Source organism: Pygocentrus nattereri, chromosome 5 (assembly GCF_015220715.1).
Source record: "Pygocentrus nattereri isolate fPygNat1 chromosome 5, fPygNat1.pri, whole genome shotgun sequence".
Taxonomy (NCBI): domain Eukaryota; kingdom Metazoa; phylum Chordata; class Actinopteri; order Characiformes; family Serrasalmidae; genus Pygocentrus; species Pygocentrus nattereri.
Window position 1 is genome coordinate 15,262,189 of NC_051215.1, and position 23,768 is coordinate 15,285,956.

General features: G+C 36.7%; 1 protein-coding gene across 1 annotated transcript in view; it reads left to right on the plus strand.

Moving 5' to 3' along the window:
* The window catches only part of dclk2a (doublecortin-like kinase 2a), a 93,639-nt gene extending 71,802 nt beyond the window's left edge, over positions 1-21,837 (plus strand). Inside the window, 5 exon segments of the mRNA XM_037538640.1 lie at positions 964-1,041; positions 2,520-2,616; positions 7,652-7,732; positions 7,934-8,047; positions 18,826-21,837. Coding sequence (XP_037394537.1) covers positions 964-1,041; positions 2,520-2,616; positions 7,652-7,732; positions 7,934-8,047; positions 18,826-19,143 — 688 coding nt within the window. The 3' untranslated portion in view covers positions 19,144-21,837.
* Positions 21,838-23,768: the final 1,931 nt, after the last annotated feature.

A 23,768-nucleotide genomic window follows, 5' to 3' on the forward strand; every position in this document is an offset into this window, starting at 1 on the left:
TCTCTCAGTGTTCTAAGCATGATGTTTTCAAATCAAGAAACATGGTGTTTAAAAATAAAGTGTATTATTTTTAAAACATCTGTATGTCCAGCTAAAGATAACACATTATTTTAAACATGAACAATGTGCACTATATCATTTAACACAAGTAGTGAGTTCAGATTTTAACCCAAAGTCACAGTCTACGTTAGAGATATGCGATCTTCTTGTAGTCTGACATCAAGTATTACAATGGTTATAGCATTATAAGATGTAGTAATGATATGCTCTTGCTAAATACTAAATTTCACTGTAAACCTGTGATGAAATAATAATGGCTACTGTTACCAAATCAACAGTAAATAACAGGTAAATATTGTGGTGCAGGTCTCTTCTGTATTCCACTGCACAATTACTGGAATAAGCTATAATTAAAATATGGTAATCTCCTGTTTTTTTTACATAACCTCTAATGTAATACAATCTGTAATACAACCCAGTAGCCAGTAATTTACTGTAAGCTTACAAATGGACTTTTAATAGACCTATAAATCTGTTTATTAAAAAAGAGCAGTGAACATTGTTCACTATATTTTGCACTGTATTCACCAGAATACACATTTATAAATGCAAAATATATAATGTATAGACATTTCAACTTTGCACAAACATGATTTAAATGGCAATACCAATAAAGAAGTTTTTTTTGTTTTTTTGTTCTAGTATTTAAGCAATAAAACAAACAAAAATCAAGCATACACCTTTAAAAATCTCTAAAATACCCCAATCTGAGTTGTAACAAAAAGCCATAATGGTTTTATGAAAAAATAATTGTCTTTTTTTTATTTAATTTTAACTCTCAGGCTCTCATATCCCAAAATGCTATAATGCTACAGCTCAACGTCAACCTCACAGTAACACATCTGCTCAGAGAGGAATGACTTTAAAATACTATATTTTCTCCCATTTGTCTCTCTGCCATAGTTATGGCCTGAAGGTGGACATCTGGGCAGCCGGAGTGATCACCTATATCCTGCTGTGTGGCTTCCCTCCTTTCCGCAGGTACTGTCCACACTCAAACTACTCTGACCAACATTGATGGATCATTCAGGTCTGTCAGTGTTGTAATACCACAGACACTGTAGCATCTAACAATGGTCATGGGAACTTGTTAATAAAGGTCTTTATATATTGTTACTGTTGTTAGACAAACCCTGTTGTCTCTGAAATAAAAGGAGGAAAAAACATTCTTTACTGTAATTTACATTAATATAATTAATGTACTCTCAGAACTGCTTCATAAAATGAGACCTTTGAAGTCTATAGATATGATTGTTGTTTATAATGTGATTCAAGTGCTACTACTTAATTTTAGTTTTCAAATTTTAATCATTAATTATTATTTTTTAAATTCCTTTAATTTGATTATTATGTCCATTAAGTAAAACAAAGAAAAGTTATGACAAATGTTTCTATTTCTAGGTCACTATTTAAATTTGAGCAAATTTTTGACCAAATACAAAACTTGTGGCATCCATGTACATACACTCGTGGTATCCATGCCAGTATGCCGTCGTTAAAGCAAAAGGTGGACATACCTCCAAAATTCAGAAATTCATGTCAGTATTTCAAAGATTCTACATTTCACTCAAATTTTTATGCTGACAACATTATTTATAATGAAAAAAAAAATTAAAAAGGAATTTTAAAAAAATCACTAGTCTTCTTCTTCTTTCGGCTGCTCCCTTTAGGGGTCGCACATCGGATCATCTGCCTCCATCTTGCCCTATCCACTGCCTCCTCTACTCACTAGTGATTTCAGATTTATTATGTAATTAAATAAACCAATTACATTTATTATCATGGTTTCCTTGTTGTGGCTCTTCCCTCTTCAGCCTTCTCTTATGTCTTCAGCCTAGTCTGAGGGTGGGCAGTGCTAATTTGATTGAAATGTACTTAGCAACTACCCAGGTGACAGGAGTGAAATCACACATTCTAAGGGTTGCTGCTATATTGCTATGCTAAATCATAAAACCCATCTGGAAAAATAACCTAGGAAAACTATCTTGTGATAGGGTGATGCCCACTTTTGCCAAGGCCCCCCATGCCTTGTCTTTGTATAAGTAGCGTTCATGCTTCTTTGCCTTTGCTCTTGCTGTGTTTGGTTCGTGTTTTCTTTGTTCCTTGCTATATCTTACATATGTATGTCACATTAATGTTCAATTTACATTCTTATTGACAGAAGTTTAAAGTATTGGTTATGTTTTGGCAAAGCAAGACTGTTTACACAACACTAACTTCTTATTAAATTCAAAATGTCTCCTTTTCTACTTACAAACAAATGTGCAATAGATCGAATATTTTGAACTTGCTATTTCTCCTCTTGTTTCAGTGAGCTATGAGATACAGTAGCTATGACTTCTAAGGCATTAGTTGCCTTGACTGTCCAGTAGTTACTGTGGCACTGATATTTTTTTTTTCCTTTGGCTCACAGATTTGTAATATTATCCTGTGTTTATGATGAATAATGTGTGTTACAGTGAAAACAACCAGCAGGAGGACCTGTTTGATCAGATACTGCAGGGCCATCTGGAGTTCCCCTCTCCGTACTGGGATAACATCACACACTCTGCTAAGGTGTGTGTCATCTCTCTCTTTCTCTGTCTCTCAGTTTGTCACTTTCATACACTACACACACACACACACACACACACACACACACACACACACACACACACACACACACACACATACACACACACACACCCTGTCTGTCCCACTTTTTCTCTCAGTCTCATTCCTCATCCTACATTCTCTTTCCTCCGCAGCACTGTTTGAATCCACCCCCTCTAATGCTAATATGTTAATGCTCAGCCTACAAACTTCAGCTTCTATTTCTGTGAGTGTTTGAGTTGGAACAGAAAAAACATCACTGTGGAAGATGACCACTTCTTTCTTTGCGTAGGCACATGGGTAATATTACAAAGCTCAGTTCCAAAAATGTTGTGACAGAATGTGAAATGCTAATAAAAAACAGAAAGCAGTGATTAGTCATTTCTGTTTGACAAATTGAAAACAGTACAAAATAGTGTTTGATGTTTTACCTTCTTTGTTTCATACATATCCGATCTAGGATCTATGATAGTGGATCAGGTCGGATTTGAAAAGATGTCCACTCAGCCCTGAAAACATCACATCTGAGTCACGTTAGGGTAAAATGATCCTACAACGCCAATTCCAATGAAGTTGGATTTGCAAATCCTTTTCAACCTATATTCAATTGAATACACTACAAAGACAAGATATTTAATGTTCAAACGGATAAACGTTATTGTTTTTTGCAAATATTCACTCATTTTGAATTTGATGCCTGCAACACAATCCAGAAGTTGGGACAGGGGCAACAAAAGACTGGGAAAGTTGAGGAATGCTCAAAAAAACACTTGTTTGGAACATTCCACAGGTGAACAGGTTAATTGGAAGCAGGTGAGTGTCATGATTGGGTATAAAGGGAGCATCCCTGAAAGGCTCAGTCGTTCACAAGCAAGTATGGGGCGAGGTTCAACACTTTGTGAACAACTGCCTGACCAAATAGTTCAACAGTTTAAGAACAAAGTTTCTCAATGTGTAATTGCAAGGAATTTAGGGATTTCATCATCTACAGTCCATAATATCATCAAAAGATTCAGAAAATCTGGAGAAATATCTGCAAGTAAGCCGCAAGGCAGGAAACCAACATTGAATGCCCGCGACCTTCGGTCCCTCAGGCGGTACTGCATTAAAAACCGACATCATTCTGTAACAGATATTATCACATGGACTCAGGAACACTTCAGAAAACCATTGTCAGTAAACACGGTTCATCTCTCCATGTACAAGTGCAAGTTAAAACTCTGCCATGCAAAGCGAAAGCCATATATCAAAGACACCCAGAAACGCAGCTGGCTTCTCTGGGCCCGAGCTCATCTGAGATGGAGTGACGCAAAGTGGAAAAGTGTCCTGTGGTCTGACGAGTCCACATTTCAAATTGTTTTTGGAAATCATGGACATCGTGTCCTCCAGGCCAAAAAGGAAAAGGACTGTCCGGATTGTTATCAGCGCAAAGTTCAAAAGCCAGCATCTCTGATGGTATGGGGTGTGTTAGTGACCATGGCATGGGTAAAATGCACATCAGTGAAGGCACCATTAATGCTGAAAGGTAAATGAAGGTTTTGGAGCAACATATGCTGCCATCCAAGCAACGTCTTTTTCAGGGACGTCCCTGCTTATTTCAGCAAGACAATGCCAAGCCACATTCTGCATGTGTTACAACAGCGTGGCTTCGTAGTAAAAGATTGCGGGTACTAGACTGGCTTGCCTGCAGTCCAGACCTGTCTCCCATTGAAAATGTGTGGTGCATTATGAAGCGCAAAATACAACAACAGAGACCCTGGACTGTTGAACAACTGAAGTTGTACATCAAGCAAGAATGGGAAAGAATTCCACCTACAAAGCTTCAACAATTAGTTTCTTCAGTTCCCAAACGCTTATTGAGTGTTGTTAAAAGGGAAGGTCATGTTACACAGTGGTAAACATGCCCCTGTCCCAACTTCTTTGGAACCTGTTGCAGGCGTCAAATTCAAAATGAGTGAATATTTGCAAAAAACAATAAAGTTTATCTGGCTGAACATTAAATATCTTGTCTTTGTAGTGTATTCCATTCGAATATAGGTTGAAAAGGATTTGCAAATCATCGTATTCGTATTTTATTTATGTTTTACACAACATCCCAACTTCATTAGAATTGGGGTTGTATTTTGAAAACTTTCTCTGTAATTAGATGTCTTCAGCGGCACAATGTATGGAGTCTTCATTGTTGTATTTTGCACTTCATTATGCACCACATTTTTTCCAACAGGAGACAGTTCTAGTCTGCAATCAGGGCAGTCTAGCACCTGCACTCTAATTATACAGTCATGCTATTGTAATACATGCAGAATGTGGCTTAGTGTTGTCCTATTTAAATAATCATGAACTTCCCTGAAAAAGACGTCATCTAGAAGGCATCATATGTTGCTCCAAAGTGGAGCTCCTTCAGAGATATGCAGGTTATTCATGCCATGAGCACTAATATACCCCCATACCATGAGAGAACTAGGCTTGTGAACTTTACACTGGTAATAATCTGACTGGTCTTCTTCTTCTTTGGCCCAGAATACAACATCTGGTGTTTCCAAAAAATATGAAAGTTTGACTCGTCAGTACACAACACATGTTTCCTCTGTGCATCAGTCCATTTCAGATGAGCTCAAGCCCAGAGGTCAACAGCTTTTCTAGACATTGTTGACATATGGCTTTGTATTCCTGAGGCCATGTATTCACCACCGAAGCATGCTGTTTTTTAATGCAGTGCCATCTGAGGTATCACAGTCACAGATTTCTACAGAGAGTCTTTTGAGGAGATTATAAACTATAGAGGGTAAAAAATACCCCAAATCCTTTCAGTCACTCATTGAGGAATGCTGTTCACAAACTTGTGGATTATTAGCTGGTACATTTTTAGCAAACTCCTCATACAAGTCTTTTTTGGATGCTCGCTTTATACCCAAGCATAATTGCATTACCCATTACAGATGGTTTTCAACATTTCACAATATTCCTAGTCTTATAGTCTTATAGTATCCTGGTTTGAAAACTGGTTGTTTTTGGAATTGAGATTTTTAGACTTATATGTGGGTATGTGTAGGTGTGTGTGTGTGCCTGAGTAAATGATGATGTGTGTAAGCAGGGCAGTTCGTGCCTTAAATTAGCCTGCTGTGTTACAGTGACACCAAAGCACACAGCACAAGGTCACCCAGCTAATTACGCAGCTGCTCTTTTACTCTTCTTACAGCAGCAAAGAGGGAAGTGATAGATAAAAATTCTGAGGATGTTCAGATGTATAGTCTTTAATCAAAGCTAATCAAATGAACTTATTTCGGATGGAGCATTATTACTGTTCATCGTTAAGCTCCAATAGAATAATTTCATCTTTCTCTCACTAATGTATGTAGGGCTTCCATCCAGTGAAGGCTCAGCATGGTTTATTTCCAACATTCATCATATTAGAGACAGTACCAGGGCTGTCCGCTCTAAGCCAATAAGATGACTAATCAGTCATAGCGTTACAGTTACAGTACAGTGTGAACATGGTGTTCCATTTAAACAAGTTCCATAAAAATCTGTAAAGATTCTATAGATCAGTGCTTTGTGGTGGGACTGATTAGTTGGCTTGTAGTTGAAAATAAGGCTTTTTGATCAAATACGAAAATCCTGTCTCGGGAACAGCCAGGCTTAGCAAGTCACAAAGCCAGACGTGATGTCATAATGAGAATAGACATCTGGGGACAGCTTGTTACAGCTTGCTGGATTGCACCAAAATCCACCGTGAACAAGGATACATCCCCACTAACACTCACCCCAAATTCCTCTCGTCTGTCCTCAACTGAAGGACAATCAGTAACACAAGCAAAGCAAGCTTGCTCATCATGAGCTAATGAAGCTCTTTTTCCTTTGCAGCAGATTAGGTCTATTTTTATTGCAGGTAATATGTTCTCCACACACTCGATGCACATCTACATGGTTAATTGGAGTCTTTTGAGGAGACTTTTCAGACCTGCTAACTTATGATACAGCTTTGTGCTAATAGCAGGCTTACTGTTCGTCGACAATGCAGCCAAGCACACCAAGTATACTTTGAGCTCTGCCTTTATGAAGAGTCAGGTTCAGAACAGGTTTAGATTTCTCACTAAGTTTGTTTCCACACTAATATTTTTATGTTTTCACCCACATTTAGAGCAAAATTTCTTATGATTGTCTGCAGAAATTTTCATCCCTGTTAACCAACAACTTAGACCAGCATGGACTGGCATGGACTGGTCCAGTGCTGGTCTCGTGCTGGTTAAGCTGGTGTTCATTCTGGTTGACCAGCATACCAGCGTTCAAAACACAAAATAATAATAATAATAATAATCATTTTTATTTATATAGTACTTTTCATGTGCTTTTTTTTTGGTGGTGATCAGCTTAACACCTTCCAATACTGCTGACCAGCATACCACCCTCCAGAATATGCTGGTCATGTTGGTCACCAAGTTTTTCTACTATGGATTCTAATTAGATTAAGTGAAGGCCCCACAAGAATTATCTTGTACAGTTACATGCGAAAGTTTGAATACTCTTGGTCAAATAACGTGATTTAAGTTAAAATAACTGAAGGGATCAATGTAAATATGGCATTTTCAGCACATTTTCAAAAATGTGGGAAAAAATGGGAAAAAAGAAAAAAATACTGGACTAATGCTCATAGAATGTGCCTTAAGCCAGATTTCATGTTTTTTTTCTCAATTAGCATAATTTAGCAAATGAATAGTAATTGTGCATTAAAATGTGCAGAAATTGTGCATTAGAATGACCAGGGGTGTTCCCCTGGAGAAGGAGAGAAGTAACTGACATCTTTTTCTTTTTGGCTGAGATATTTTTATATAAATAGAACATTGTCTGAATTTCAAGTATTACATAGTTGCTGTGTTATAAATGGTTAATTCATACATTCACTATTTAGTCAACTGACTTTAAGAACGGCCGTTAATTGTGGAAGTCATAAAAGTTAAGCATTCTAAATACCAACCTTGTCACATGGTCTGCTTTGCAGGAGCTGATTGGCCGGATGCTCCAAGTGAATGTTGAGGCCAGATACACAGCAGAAGATGTTCTGTGTCATCCCTGGGTCACGGTGAGCGTGTGTCTTCTCATTTATTAGCAAACTATACTTAATTTGCTGTTTCAATGAAAAATATACAGATTAATTCCACATAAATTTGCCATTGCAGTGGGACCTTCTGTAAATGTCAAATACTGTTCATTGAACGATTAGTGTGAGGTTGGTTTTGTTTTTTTGCTGTCAATATATAAGCCTTCTATAAATGCGCATCAGGAGGACACTGCTATGGAAAACAACATGAAGATGGAAGTGACAGGGAAACTGAAGAAGCACTTTACCTCTGCACAAAAGCAGGGCAACACCTCCGCTGGAGTGTCTGTTATAATGGTAAGATCACACACCCACACATATTTGTGCTGGTATTGATCTGCATAATCAAAGGACCTGACTGTATTCAGTGGCAGAATGTGGTAGTTGTTTGCATCTACTGCTCAGTCTGAGGAAGACTCTATAGCCCAGTTCACACTTATCTGACATGATGAGACAACATGAGTTTTGGAATGTAATTAAACACAAACTGTTTTGAAGAACACTGTTAATAAAACCCAGTAATCATACTCAAGCAATGACTGTAGCAATATTTCCCAGCCGTATTTCTGAAACAAACCTAGGGGAGTACCATCAGGGAGGTGAGGGAGGTGGATATGTAGTTATCCAAACTCATCATAACATTTGTTTACTTATTATGTGAACAAATTGTGAGAAAAGGTTTACATGTTTTTCATTGTTAGAAGCATCTCATGAAGCTACTTAATTAAGTGAAGTTTAAGAACATAGAAATTACAACAGAAAAAAAAGTGATTTGAATCAGTCCCTCTATTCAAAGTGGCTAAATAAGGATAACAATGAGAAATATCTCTCTGTTTGCCCAGTCAATCAACTTAATGGATTGGCAGTTCTGTCAACATCCCAATTTGCCACTTCGGTTCTAAGGGTGTGTATATTCAAATTCTCACTTTCATTTATATGTAATTTACATATTAGTTTCAGAATGTTTACTGAATAATATGTACTACAATTAGAAACTGAAGAATAAACTTGCACTTTCTAGAGTTTATCTTTATCAGCAACTGAAGGTAGAAGACACACTTTTTTTCTGTTATGCCCTCAAATTTTCATTGACTTTTGCCCTCGGACATGCACTCAAATATCCAAATTTCTTTGACAAATGATACGAGTACAGTGCAAAGGTCAAAGCGCTCCTTCTTTTATTTAATTTCCAGTTAAAACGTGAGTTACAAAACAAGTTATTTATTTATAAGGAGATATTTATGAAGAAATTGGATATAGAAGGTAGATAGGAGATAGTCCACTGACATAAGGAAGAGGAAAGTCAAAGGAAGATAAGTTAGACAAAAAAAAATGGCTGTAAAACTGCTCTTCAAAGAATGACATAAACATATAGAGAATATGCAACTCCTGCCAATTATGTGTAAGATCTGGTAGACCACCAAAACTGTCCAGATCTGATAAAATCCGCTCTTGCTTCAAGTATTAAAACATCCCCAGGGGTTTCTGTCCATCCTTTGACTGTGAGAAAACCACTCAACACTGTTTCAAGTTTCAAGTTTATTTGTCATTTGCATAACATGTCAAGACATTTATGCATTGAAATGCTTGTGGTGAGGCTTAGGTAATCACTTTACAGAAATATACACAAGTCTAGAGACAATATACACAAGACATAGAGACTGTATACATTTTAAAGTGACTTGAGTGACTGTGTTGTTGTTCTTTAAAGTGGCTTAGTGTTAAGGTGTTATTGTCCATAGCAGAGATGATATGATACAAAGTGACTGACTGAAAATGGTAGTTGGGGAAGGGCCCACAGCTTCACAGCTTATTCAGAAGCCTGACAGCATGTGGGTCTGAAATGAAGTGTCGGTGCTAAGAGGCCCTTACTGAGATAAGAAAACAGACAAAGCAAGAAAGAATATTTGCACATCAAATATAGAAGCTGTTGGTGTTCTCAGAGCAATGGACTGACCACCCCAATGTCCAACCCCTTGACATCATTGCATGTATTTGAGATTACTTGGAGCTTGAGAAGCAGAAAGCATAATCAATTTCTAAGACTGAACTTTGGAGGTGTAGAAAAATATCCCTGCATTTTTAGTCTCCTAAAAATGAATGGATGCTGTAACAAAGGAAAAGAGTGAACACAATAATCCTGAGAAAATGTGAGGTTACGCATAATTGTTGAGCCTTTTTTTCCTCTGAAAAATGAATAAATGACTGAATGGATCTTCGACTGAAAACACAAATGAAGAGTAGTCTCTGACTGTATGATATAGAGAAAGTTCTAAAACGGCCTAAAACAGAACTTTATAAATCTCTGTGATCCAGACTGGACAAACGAGAATCCATGCTGATCAAACTGCCTTTTAAAGCATCAGAAGGCTGTTTCATCTCATCTTGTCAGATCAATGCGAACTGGGCTTAACAATACATATTCTAACCGTGCAAAGTTAAGTCTGAGATCAAAAATGGTACAGAAATCCCGAAGACGTTGCCGCCTCCAGACGAACACTGGCTGTATAAAAATCAATTGCGCTTTAATCTGTGTCCACAGAGTAAATTATGTAAGTGCTACATGCCCACAGAGCTCTAGAGCTTTACAGATTACTGCATTATGAATCAGTACCGGACAGCATCTTGTCGAGTGCTGCTTTTTTTGTCTGTCGTAGAAATATGGTCTTTTTGACTGAGTGATAATCCTCTCCTTGTCAGTATGGTCTCACTGTTCTCTGTCACTAAGGGAGAGATTGTGGGTGAAGCATTTCAGTCATTTCCTTCCCTGTGTATCCTCATAAATATCCGTCCTCAAGCATTCATGACCTCACTTCCTGCCCCTGTTCAACTGTACAGGACGTCCGGTTTCTCTCATGCTCACGGCACTCACACACTCCTCACACTCACATGCAGTCTGTCCTGGCACCACCAACACCTCCATCATAGCATCGACTCACAGACCTTTCTTCCTGACTGTATACTGATCAGAACACGTTAACTCTTAAGGACAAAATCAAGCCATAATATTTACTGAAAAGTCACTTCAGCTGATGAATTAACCCTTAGAAGTCTTAGTTGTTGCTGGTAGTAAGTAAAGCCTGTTGTAATTAGCCAGGTTTCCACTTATTTCAAATAAAGAACAAAAATGTTGAATGTTGAGCTGCTTCTCAGTGCTGTTTTCTTTGAATTTAGGAGGTTGACATCATAAGATGTCATCTGTAAAAAAAAATTATATAATCATTTTAATATTTTAATATTACTTGTCCTGTAATTCCACACGTTCAACTAGTTATTCTGATGTACAGTATTTTAGCATAAGGATAGCAGTAATGTCTGTATATTTTATTTTGGGAATTTACATTGTATTTCTGTAAATGAACAACATTAGTGTTAAAAGACCATACATGTAGGGTTTATTTACCACTCAGTGCATGTCTATTAATCAACTTTGAGCACTTTTATCCAGTCTGTTTATGTCTAATGTCACAGTTATACGCAAAACTTTGTGTGCCCTGGTCAATTTACAATTTTATTTAACTGAACAGAAGTTCTTATCCTCTACAGTGAACACACTTCTGCAAATTTTAATGGACAATTACTGTTTATTTGCCAAATTGAACATATTGGGGAAAATATGACCTGTGCAGAAATTATAGTACATTTTATATTGATGTTGTATTTTTTCCATTTGGTTAAAATCAGCAAAGAAATAGAAATTGGGTGCACCATAAATACCATATGCACAAAAATAACACAAAAAATACCATATTCAATTATGTTCCCTGTTGAAGATGTGTTCATTTATTTTCACTTCATAAAAACATCAACAAAACATGTCATTTGATCAGGGGTGGCCAGACTTTTGCCTACAACCGTTCATCTTTTTCTAAGATAAAGGAGTGCATTCTTTCATTAGTCCAGCAGCATCTGCTCCCCTCTTTCATGTTTTGTAACTACAGTTTTGTAACAGTTAGTAGTCATATCAAGTCATATGACATTATTCTCCCCATCTGGAATGAAGGCGCTGCACAGATACAGTTTAGTCCTGCAAGGTGCAATGAATAGATGTACAACAGTGGTCCCACATCTACAATGGAGGACCTTGCATTAGTTGTAAAGGTACACTATATTCAGTTTGCAAGGGGAAAGGGGATATTTATACCTTTTTTTTTCCTTTTTAAGGAGGAAAGTAAAATAAAAAGCCTGGAGTCAAAACAGAAGAAGTGCAACAGACTGTGTTAGAATTATATTCTCTGATTAAAGGCACTAAAGACATACCTTGAAGGCTAACATCTCAAAATAGTACAGTTTAGAACTTTTTTTTCCTGAGCATGTTTTTCAGGGTGTTCATTATTGACTCAGTAAATTCACTTCCATTATAATTTATCATATTTCTTTTAGTTTGCAACAATATTAAACAAGCTTTTATGTGAATTTGATCAACTATATTCAGTATTTGTTGTTTCCATCATAAACTGTATTTATTTATTAATTTTGCTTTTTAATAAAACTTAATTAAAATGAAAGGCAAAAAAAAATGTGTTATATAATTATTTCATAGCTACTTGCATCAAAATACTGATCCTGCCCAATCTGGCAACTCTGATCTGGCTCTGAACAGCTAGATTATTCTATTTTTTAAATATTATTGAATGTGTGTTGCAGCCCTTTGTGGAACTATGGATTCTAGACTGAAAGGAGAGATTATTTCTTATGATTCATTATAAATCTAATTAAATGTTCTTGCTGTGTGGACAGCCTTGTTTTGCTTTTCTGACATTATTTGACAGAAGTGCAAACTTAATCCTGATTATGCAGAATATAAATTGACTGTAAATGAGACATAACATGTAATTATATTGAAATAATTAGGTAAACAGAACATAAAAGCAGAACTACAGTAACTATAGACTTCTAAGGGTTAAACCTCACTATTTTTCCACATTGATGTGATATGATCCTCCCATAGCACATCTGTAATTACAGTAAAGTAAAGCTCTATGAGAAGAGGAGAAAAATGGACCACTCAGTCCAGCTTTTAAAGGCCTGTGACACTTCTCTAAGACCTGTAAGCCCTGGCTTTTTCTTCAGAGAAGTAAAGATGGCATGAATGGAGAGGAATCTCTGGGGCATTGCTGGACTTTTACTGACCTCAATCTCATTTGACAGTTTGAGCTATAAGGCCAGAGCAGTATCTGCAGCCCTTTCCTACACCCCTCCCCCTACGTCCCAGGACCAGGAGAAGCGCCCTGCTGGATTCTGGGTATTTGACTCCAAATCTACATCTCCTTCTGCAAAACTCTTTACTAAAAGCTTGTGTGGCCTGACTGAAGTATGAAACCTCTGGGCTTTACGCTGTTGCAGTGCTCTCTTCCTGACCTCACAGACTACGAGGCCTAGCCAAGATTTCTTTCAGGGCAGGGCTGACCACATCTAGTCCTGAAGGCACCGCCTGCACCAGAGCAGGAATTAGAAATGGTTAACAGACACAAAAAGTGGAACAAAAAAAGAGAACAAAAACTGCAAACAAACAAGATTTTTTTCATAGAATGTAACCAAAACAGGGGAAAAAAAGTTCCAAAGTGAAAACGTTATTAAAATGCAGTGAACTGGTTAATAACTATTCTTTCATTCTGATTGAAATTTTAGGGATTAAGTGCTACATTGACTTATTTGGTGTTACTATTGCTAGTAGCCCAAATTTAATAACAATAACAATATGCTTCAGTCATGATTGTTACTTTTTATACAGTAATGACTCCAGTAATGAACATGGTGTGAATTTAAATTTGATCAACATTAGAAGAAGGTATTTCTAAGATTTTTTTTCAGTATTTTAGGAAGTTATTGATTGATTAATAATATGCTGTAATGATATATTTCTAAACTTTTTGACCACCTGTCAGCTTTGAGACTTTTGAAATATGAGGCATTCTGGATGTTAATTTGATTAGAGATGTTTTCTTTAGCTTTCTAGAGATGCTCACCTTTAAAGGGCCTGTTACTTTTTTTCTTGTATTTTTTTCATTGAGGTTCAGTTATAACAATGATGTTATTTAATGTAGCGAAAACAACATGCATGACTATTTTCACACCTTTCTTTATTCTTTAGAATTAAACAGGCTGTTTTTGTCATTGTGCCTTTAAGACTGATCACTCATCTGATTGGCTGTCCTACATTGTGCCTCACTCGCAAAGCAGGCTGAAACACCCCTTATAACTTCAGTGTGAATAGGCAGAGCTAAACTGCTATATAGACAGAAATATGTGAATGTGTTGGTTTTTGTGACATCACAGAAACAGCAAATTCAAAATAGTTGTAAATAGTAGCAGTGTCCTACATCGAACTGCTACTAATTATCTGAAAGCTGTGAAATTAATATGTACTAGCATTGTATATGCATAGACGCAACCAAATTGCTTTTATTTTCTTGAACACAGCAATTGCAAACCTTAAAAAGGGAGTGAATGTCAAAAGAATTTCATTATTTTTTGTCTTCTAACCAGTTATCAGCTTGAGAAGGGGTAGAACACTGGAGTAGAAACCAGAAAAAAAAAAAGTTCTATGAAAATGAACCTGAATGCAATAAGAAGGTTAACCAGTAAAATGTTTTCACTGCTTTGTTGCCTTTTTCAGTTCTGTGAAAAACAATGTTCCTTTTCAGTTTTTGTTTTCATGCACTGTTCTGTTTCTAATCCACGCACCAGACTGTTTAGTGTTATACCTGCTCTAACACAATGATTCATGATGGTTTTGGTAGTTCTGTAATGAGCCAGATCAGTTATATTTGAGCAGGAAGAACACTGCAGTGTGCAGTGCTGTGATTCTGAAGGACTGGAGCTGGACACCTCACTTACAGGGTCTGTTTTAAACCTCATCTTCATCTCATCTCACCCTCCATGCATCTGTGTGTCCTCTTCAAATTCCTCAAAGTTGCCAAAGCCTTTGTCCTATCGCCTGTGCTGCGGTGTCGTTTCTTTCAGGCTATTGCACTGCAGTTTGTTCTGGCATGCAAAGTTACTCAGTGCTTGAAGAATTAACCCTGCAGTCTGTTTGCCTGTCTCTGTCACACAGTCCAGTGATTTGACAGCAATAGTGGTTCCAAGGCACAGTGTATTAAAACTGAGTTGAACAAGGGTCGATATTGGTGAATAGTGAATAATGATGAAACATTAAATATACACAGTGTTCCTCTTGTCCAAAATGTAGCAGATCAAAAAAGACATTCTTGGTGTCTGAAGTTTGCTTCTTTAGTTTTGTACTGAAGCTATGAGGCTAATGTAGATAACCAGCGATGGAAACGTGCGGCTATGATGCAACACCAATTAGCATTGTGCAAACCACCTGCCTAAATTTTTACAAATTGGAATCAAACCAACTCAAATTGTTACACAGCTTTAAAAGGACTTGCTTTGATACTTTATGACATGCATTTATTTGTAAAAAGTACAGAAAAAATAGACAAATTAATAGAAAATTGTTTTCAGAAACCACATAAGTCTATTTAAGATTACTGAAAGGTACACTATGTAAGTTGTGGGGATTTGGAGACCTCTCTGGTGGAAATTACTGCATACACTTCATAACATGGGTTGTACTTCAGACCCCTTACCCGAGGGGGTGAATCTGATGATTACGAGTACAACTACTTAATGGTAAACTTTGTAGGTTTTGGGGATTTGGAGACCTCTCTAGTGGAAATGATTGTGATTGCACACAATGGATGGAAAAACACTTTATTACATGAGCTGTACTTTAGACCCCTTCCCTGAGAGGACGAAGCTGATGATGCGTTGTATGTGAAGTCCATTGAAAGAGTGTTCAAAGAGAACTCAAAACTTGGTGAAGGACGTGTCTTCCAAATATGTAGGTGAATTATCTATGGTACCACTTTACAATAATGCTAACCTTATAAAGGCTTCTCCATGGTTTCAAATTTGTTTATTAATGGTTTTTAATAGACATTTCTAATACACAAATAAAAATGACAATAGTGACATTGTTGCCTAATAGTTAATCCAAATTTATTTACACAGTTATAATTCAGATGTTGCTGGCTACTCATCATTTTTTTCTCCTGACTTCAGAATTATATTTCTAGTTTGACTTCTTTTTCAGTTTTAACAAAATAAAAATCTTATAAAGTGCAGCTTTAACAGCTCAGAATTGAGGCAATGCGGTGTGCACAGTCCTAATTGGTGGGGTATAAGCTTCTGTTCTTACTTATCAGCTGCATTAGCTTTGCAGCTCCAGTGCAAAACTAAATAAGTAAACCTCAGATTTCTAACATGTCTTGGCTGATCAGCTTGGGGAAAATTTTGACCTTTTGACTTTTTTTTACCATGTGTGCTCTGCTGCTATCTTGTGGTCAAACATGAAATAACAGCAAAACTTCTGCCTTTGAAGGCTGTATGACAGAGAGATGCTGATGAAGTGCAAAATTGCCTTGGATTCAATGTTTTCTATTTGGCTCAAAGGAAATATAGAAAACATAAGTTAAAAATGACAATGCCTACTCATCCTTCTCTGTCTGCCAAAGTGGCAGTTACTGAGGAGGATCTGATCATCTGTTATAAAGTGGTTATTCTCACCCTTATATCCTGAGATATCCTGTAGTTTATCCTATAGCTAGTATACATTTTCTATAGCTCAAACCCTGCTTCTCTTCCATTATTCCAAGCAGGAACCTTTAGATGGAATCTGACCATAGATCTGTGTGTCATTTTTGGTCACACTTTTGTTGAAGGACTCCAATTTAATCTAATTCAGTTCATAAAACATGTCCTCCAGCTAAAGTGTTATGGGTTACTAGAAATGTGTGTGCTGCATACGTTGTGTGTGTTCTGTGAGTAAGACTAGTCTCTGTCCCTCTGCTTCTGCACCCCTCCCTCGGCATTGCTATCCTCTGCGTAGCTCCAAGGCAATGGTATGTACTAACACTAACTGCTATGCTTCTTACTTGCTGCTTCTGTCTTTTCCATGTTAGACACACCCACTAAAACTGAGGAGAAGTGATCAAAACACCAATGATTATTTATAAAGATGGGCAATTAGACAGTGAAACAATGACAACGGTAAAGCTTTATAATCAGCTCGCCTTATAAGCTATTCATTTTAGATGAGGTGTCAACCACTTATTAATGTTTAAAATGTGGCTGCAAAACATTTGTACACTATTGCTTAAAGAATTAACCCATATACAAAACAAAATGAAGAATAAATAAAAGATTTATTAATTCTTAAACATTTCTTTATGTTTATTTAATAACCATCTGTAACTCATTAAAAGGCCAGGACCCACAGAAAAGGATGTGTAGCTTTTAAGTCCTTACTAAGAAAAAAATAGACGAAAAATAAGAACATTTACAAATTAAACAAAGAAGCTGCTGATATTCTCAGAACAGTGGTCAGTGAACTGACCACCCCAGAGTCCAGAGCTCAATATCATTGATTGTGTTTGGGATTACTTATAGTTTAGAAATGTTTTAGCATTACATGGGTAATACATCGTTTAATAATAGCTTATTATAAAGCTTTATAAGGTGAGGATATTATGAAGCATTATTCCAGTGGCAATAAACATAAACTGTCTGTTTCAGGAATCAGTCTGTCAGGAATTTCATTGGTGTTTTCTCTTTCTCCGTAGTAATATTAACCTGTGTTCTGTTCATCTCCCACTGTTAAAATACTTAGTCCTACAGTATTATTAACATTTACCCTAGTTGTTTGGAATGAATGACACTGTTTTTTTCTGTGCAGGCAAAGAATAAAGCACATAGTAAACAGTAGACATAAGATCAACAATATTGAATCTTTTAAGCTTGAAGCTTCAAACTGTCTCTATCTTCACATTTCCACATCATAACAGGTTTCTCTGTTTTTCTCTGTCTTTTCCAATCTGAGATTTCTTTTCCTTTTTTCTGTGTGTGTGTGTGTACACTAGGTTTGGGCGATTTAACTATATTATATTATTATATTGTGTTACGCTGAGATGGGAATTGCTGCTTAGTCCCACATGTACATTTAATGGTGCAAAAAAAGCCATCCCTGAGTCAGATTGAGATTTAACCAACTATTAATGAAGTGTTAGAAGAAGCGCCGAGTACATGAAAGATTACAGTGGACTAAGTGTGCGAACAAACTACAAGATTAATTCCAAAAGAAAATGGTTGGTTTCTTTTATGATATTTAGAGAGGGACTGCAGAATTTAATCATTATGATGTAAACAAAATCATTCAGAGTGGTCTACATGTGCTCTTCCTTAAGTAATGCTGATGAGAATATAGTGGAAAATGTAGAAAGAAAATTTTATTTTCTGTGACATCTGTTTTGCATGTATAAATCAGTGATGGATGTGTGTTTAAAAGTAAATTTAGACCAAAGCTTATCTCAAAATTATGATACAACAGTGCCTCAGGCAGCAGGTGGTGTACGTAATAACATTCTGTGATGTTACTTTCAGTGGCCTTAAACTCTATAGATGTCAGGTTCCTATCACCAACTTTGTGAACAGTTCTAACTTAGAACTGAGGATTTCACATGAAACCACTCTGATTGATTTAACGACACGACTATGCAGATATTTTTAAAAATTTGATGGAATTCTCCTTAAAGTTCAACACATCTGGCCATCACAGAGTGCTGCAGGAAATGCAAAAGCCAAATTATAATGCAAATTATTCTTAAAGACTACCAATTGTTATTTATGAGCATCTCTTTTTTGGAATGTGAATGATATAGTGATAGTTATCTTAAAGTTTAATAGAACCCATTGGAGGTGCCAGAAATGGAATGAAATACAAAGCTGTGCAGATGTTTTAATCTATACAACCTTAATCAGTGCAACCCATCCTCATTTGATATTTATTACTGGGACTTTTGTCTTTTTGCTGTTTCTTTTTTCAGTAGTCCTACTACCTGCAAATACACTTTTTTGAACAATTTGATGGCGCATTAAGTCTTGTTTTCTTTTTTTTATCAGTTTATAATTTAAAAAAATTACTTTAAAAAGAAAAAGAAATCGCCCAACCCTACTGTAATATATACACATGTATGCACATTGAGCTGACCTCTTTGTCTTTGTCCCTGTAGAACACAGCTCTAGATAAGGAAAAGCTCCAGCTGTCCCGTCGTGCTCAGGACAACAGCACTGCCCTGCCCGCTAAAAGCTCTGCCCCGTCCCAGCCTGAAGGGGAAGGAGGGAGGAGACGGAGACGCTCGGGGAGGAGACGGCCCTCAGCCCTGTCCGACGACTCCAAAGCCTCCAGAGCTACTCCGGTTCAGGCTGTCCCCACCCCTGAGACCTCTGAAACAGCCGGCACACTCCCCTCACCCTCCCCCGCCCCACCCATTACTCCTCAGTGCAGTGAAGATGCTGGTTGTGGCCAGCGCTTCCAGAGGGAGGAGTAGCTCTGCTTACACAACTGTAACACTGAGAGGAAGGAAGAAAAACAACTGCACATGTTCCATTACTTTTTAAATCTACTCCAGCTTTTGGATCTGGAGCTATTGCTTTCTTGCAAATAAGTGTTCACTCCCAAACCTGGAGGGCCAGCAGCTCCTGCACACCTATTTATAAATAGAGATGGGCATGACTGAGGGAAGACCTCATTGTATTTTACTTAATTGGGTACACAAATAAGATACAAAGTTTAAGAAGGAAAGTTTAAGAAGTTGTTTTCACTGAGTGTACAACATTGAACCACAGACATATCAGTAAATACGTCAGGTTATAAATGTCATTTATCCTTCTGTAGGCCAACTTGTAGTATCTTAAAAGAACATTCCTTGCTAAAACCACAGTTTAATATGTTAGCTGTTGTGTTATGTAGCATTCCGTAGCACTGCATTGCATCCCTCAGCTGCATCAGTTTGACAGTGTTCTCTCACTACAATACCCAGCATGCATTATGCATATCGTACAACCTGCAGTGCTGAACCAATCCTGATTGCTAGCATAGCCACAGACTAGGCTAATAAATACAACCAATCTAGTGTTTGCTTAGCTCTTTCCTCATTTCTCGAACAAAATTGTAAAGAAAACATTGATTTGATCTTTATTTAGCACAAAATAGACCCCAAGATAGGTTTTTTTGTCCTTTCAGTCAGAAAAAAAATCCAAACTGAAGTAAGATATCTAGATAGCCAGGTAGCTAACTTTAGCTTTTAGCAAAAACATTAGCTAGCTTCCTTTTACATTCACCAGCTAGCAAAAGAGAGCATTCAAGTACATATCATTTCTTATGCTAGCTGTGCTCAATAAATGATTTTTTCCATAGCGAAGTAAAATATTTTCTTGTTGAGATATTGAAATACTATGACTACTGATATGCTATTATTACTATTACTGTCTACTTAAAATGTGCATTTTTGAAAAGCAGATGTGGTTACGATACACATCGTTTTTTATTAAGGGCTGAATAAAGGGTCGTCTGAAGTAGGTGTACTGGAGAAGGAAAAAACTCTTTGGCCCTGCGGGATTGTGAATAAACACCCTGGTCAAAAGTCTATATTATGGCTCTCCCCTTTTGTTTCCATTGTCTCCAGCTGTGCTTGGGCCCCTTATATCGCTGCTTCCAGGGGAAGAAGGAAGGGTGGGTTTTGTATGTCTAATCGATTGTATATATGTACATGTGTGCTTTGAAGGATGTCCCTCTGCCTGTTTAGCGACCCTTTGTTAGAGTATTTTGTATTTGTATTATTTATTGTGGCTTGTTTGGCACATGAGTGACTATTAATCATGATCATGAATAGACAGCGTGTGTATGTGTGTGGACAGCTGCTGCTCGATTTGAGTCGGACTAGTAGAAGAACATGAGTGTTTTTTAAAACCTATCAGCAAACTTGTCCTGTTGAAACTTGAAAGCGAGTTTTATTTTTTTCTGCCCGTCTGTAGTTTTGATGACCAGTTGATTGACTGATTCTTTTGACTCAGTGACCATGTACCATAGGAGATGAATCGTTTGCCTTTGAATCGTGCGAAGGGCTGAATATGGATTTGTTAGGAGGTGGTGCCTCACCCTACTGAAACTTGCTGTAATTTTGCAGTAGATTAGTTGCAATGCCTTCATGTGACATGTTGGTATTGTTAAAGGGGAGTTCCACCAATCTTTCAAAATTTCAAAATACTTAAATTATTAAGAAGCAAAGTCAGTCAGAGAGCTTTTAATGTGAAATGCTTCTGTCTAGAGAAACATATTAAGACAGAATAATGTTTACTGCCTGTTGCCTGAGATATTGCTTAACAGTAGTTTCTCTCTAGTCTCTAACATAAAATCTTTTAAAAATATTTTTAAAAAATACTTTCATGGCAAAGAGATACATTGAAGCTATTGTAAGGCAAAATAGTCCCCAAGAAAATATATTTTTGTGGATTTACCATGATTTTACAATTATTCACATATTAAATCTCAGAAGACATGTGAAGGTTCAATTTGGATAGTAAATTAAATGTCAATATTTACCTTGTAGACATCGTAATCCCTGGTTTCTACCACCACTGTAAGTAAATATGAGTTACTAATAAGTTTCTCTACAATGAACCATTTCACCACAAACCACTCTGAACAACTTTACATCTCAATGATTAATTATGCTAAAATTTTGAAAAATTGGTAGAATTTCTTTCTCATTTTCTCTTTTTTGCTAATATATTTAAAAAAGATGCAAACGTTGTCCTGATAGGCTCATATGTTACTCTGAGTTGAGAATGTATGTTTCAGTTAGTAAGTTCTACGAAATATTGGTTTTCTGGATAAACAAACAAAAACTGCTGCATGATTTATTACTAGTATCTATTCATAAAGATGTAACACATACACACTAACAAGCCTGTATAAGGGTAACACTTGCATTTAGCACAGTGTCCTGTGTATTAGTTCAGCTGTTGTTAAAATACTTAAGCACTGCAATACTGTTCCAGTTATTCATCTTTCAAAACTCAACAGTATAATCTCTTTGAATGATTTAGCATGTTCTCATTTTAGATTTCTGTGTCATCTCTGCAGGCTAGACGTCTTGTGTTTTAACTTCAAGTCACTTTACGTTAGGGAGTTGTCAAACAAGTGGAAGGAGAAATACAATAAAGTTCTCATTGTAGTTGTCTATCCTGTATTTTATTTTGGTCGCCATTGCATCTTATATCATCTCCTTTCTTTACTGTTGGACTTGCCAGACTGCTACTGCAGCATGTACACAATTACATTTAATACGTTTTTAAAAGGAAGAAAAACTAGGGACAAAAAGAACAGAAAACAGTACAAAAAAGATACAAACAAGAGATTATTGTGAAGTAAAAATAGGCAGCATGCAGAACTACTGGATCAATAAATAGCAGATGAAGCAAGGAATGAAGAGGGATGCAAAGAGAACCAAGGATTCCTACATGAGTACTGCCACTGCAGTGATAACTCCTTTGAATGCAAAACAATGTCATTAAAAATACCTGATAGGCTACTTAGTAGACCTACTTAAACCTAAATAAGTTACATATATATATGAAGCTACTCAAGTAATCACTGAGTTACTTTCGGTTAATATTCACCATACAAAAAGAAGGTTGTGTTATCTAAGCCTTCCATTACTTAAAATAGACAGATCAGAGTTCAATGGAACAAAAAAATTAAAATTCACACTTGCTTATTCTATGCTATACAAATTAAAGCTGCTAAATGCTTTACCAGAAACAAAATGAAGAAAAATGAAAGTAAATAAGATTTAATTATACTCAAAAAAGTACTAATTATGGGCAAAATGGACTGTGACTACTTTCTGTGAATAATATGAGTGACAATTTATTACATGGTGTTGTCATATGGCAACAGTATTTATTTGTTTATTTATTTATCTATTTTTGCCTGACTACAATATAAAAGTTGGATTTTTTTTCCTTTTGGGAGATTGAAGGCCTTGTGTGAAAGAGTACTGGCCTACTTTTTTCTGATCACATGCCTTCCTGTTGTAGTCTGTACTTCTTTTTTCACATGCACACATGCATCACATGCTGTGGCTTGGCTTCTGTTACCCTCTCAGAATATGTGTATGATTCAATATTTATACACAGAAAGTTTTAAAATGAAACATGGACCCTCACAGAGCAGGTGCTTATTGAGCGGTGGCTCATTCTCAGCACTGCAGTAACATTGACCTTGGTGTGTTAGTGTGTGTTGTGCTGATCTGAGTAGATTAGATACAGCAGTGCTGCTGGAGTTTTTAAACACCTCCGTGTCACTGCTGGACTAAGAATAATCCACCAACCAAAAATATCTAGCCTAGAGTGTCTTGTGGGCAGTGTCCTGTGACTGATGAAGGACTAGAGGATGACCAACACAAACTGAGCATCAGCAGATGAGCAATCATCTCTGACTTTACATCTAAAAGGTGGACTAACAAGGTAGGAGTGTTGGATATAATAGAGAGATCTAACAGAGTGGACAGTGAAGAACAGGGTAAAAAGGGGCTAACAAAGTATCAAAGAAACAGATGGACTACAGTCTGTAATTGTAGAACCACAAAGTGCACCTATATAGTAAGTGGAGCTGATAAAATGGACAATGAGCGTAGAAACAAGGATCATAGGTCATAATGTTATGCCTGATTGGTATATATTGTTATATTTACCAATAAAATCTAATTGTTGTCATATGGCAACAACAATAGAACTTAAATCTGCAATATATACTATGGGGATTAATGAATACAGTGCCACATGACACGTTGGACACGACCATTTTCACACTGTTTTTGAAATTATAAGCTTTTTTAAAAAACATTTTATGTTTTCTTTAATATTTCAATAAGCACTTCATGGAACTAGTTTATAACTCTCTCACTCACTCACTCACTCACTCACTCACTCACTCACTCACTCACTCACTCACTCACTCATATTTAGCACACAAAGATTATCAACAATGGGTTGCCATGGTGTGATTAGCTGACAAAGAACTTTGATGTTTCATGTGAGTAGAACATTGTTGCTTTTATTACTTTATTAAAAGTATTATTCAACACATTTCTATAACCTTAAATCTTGC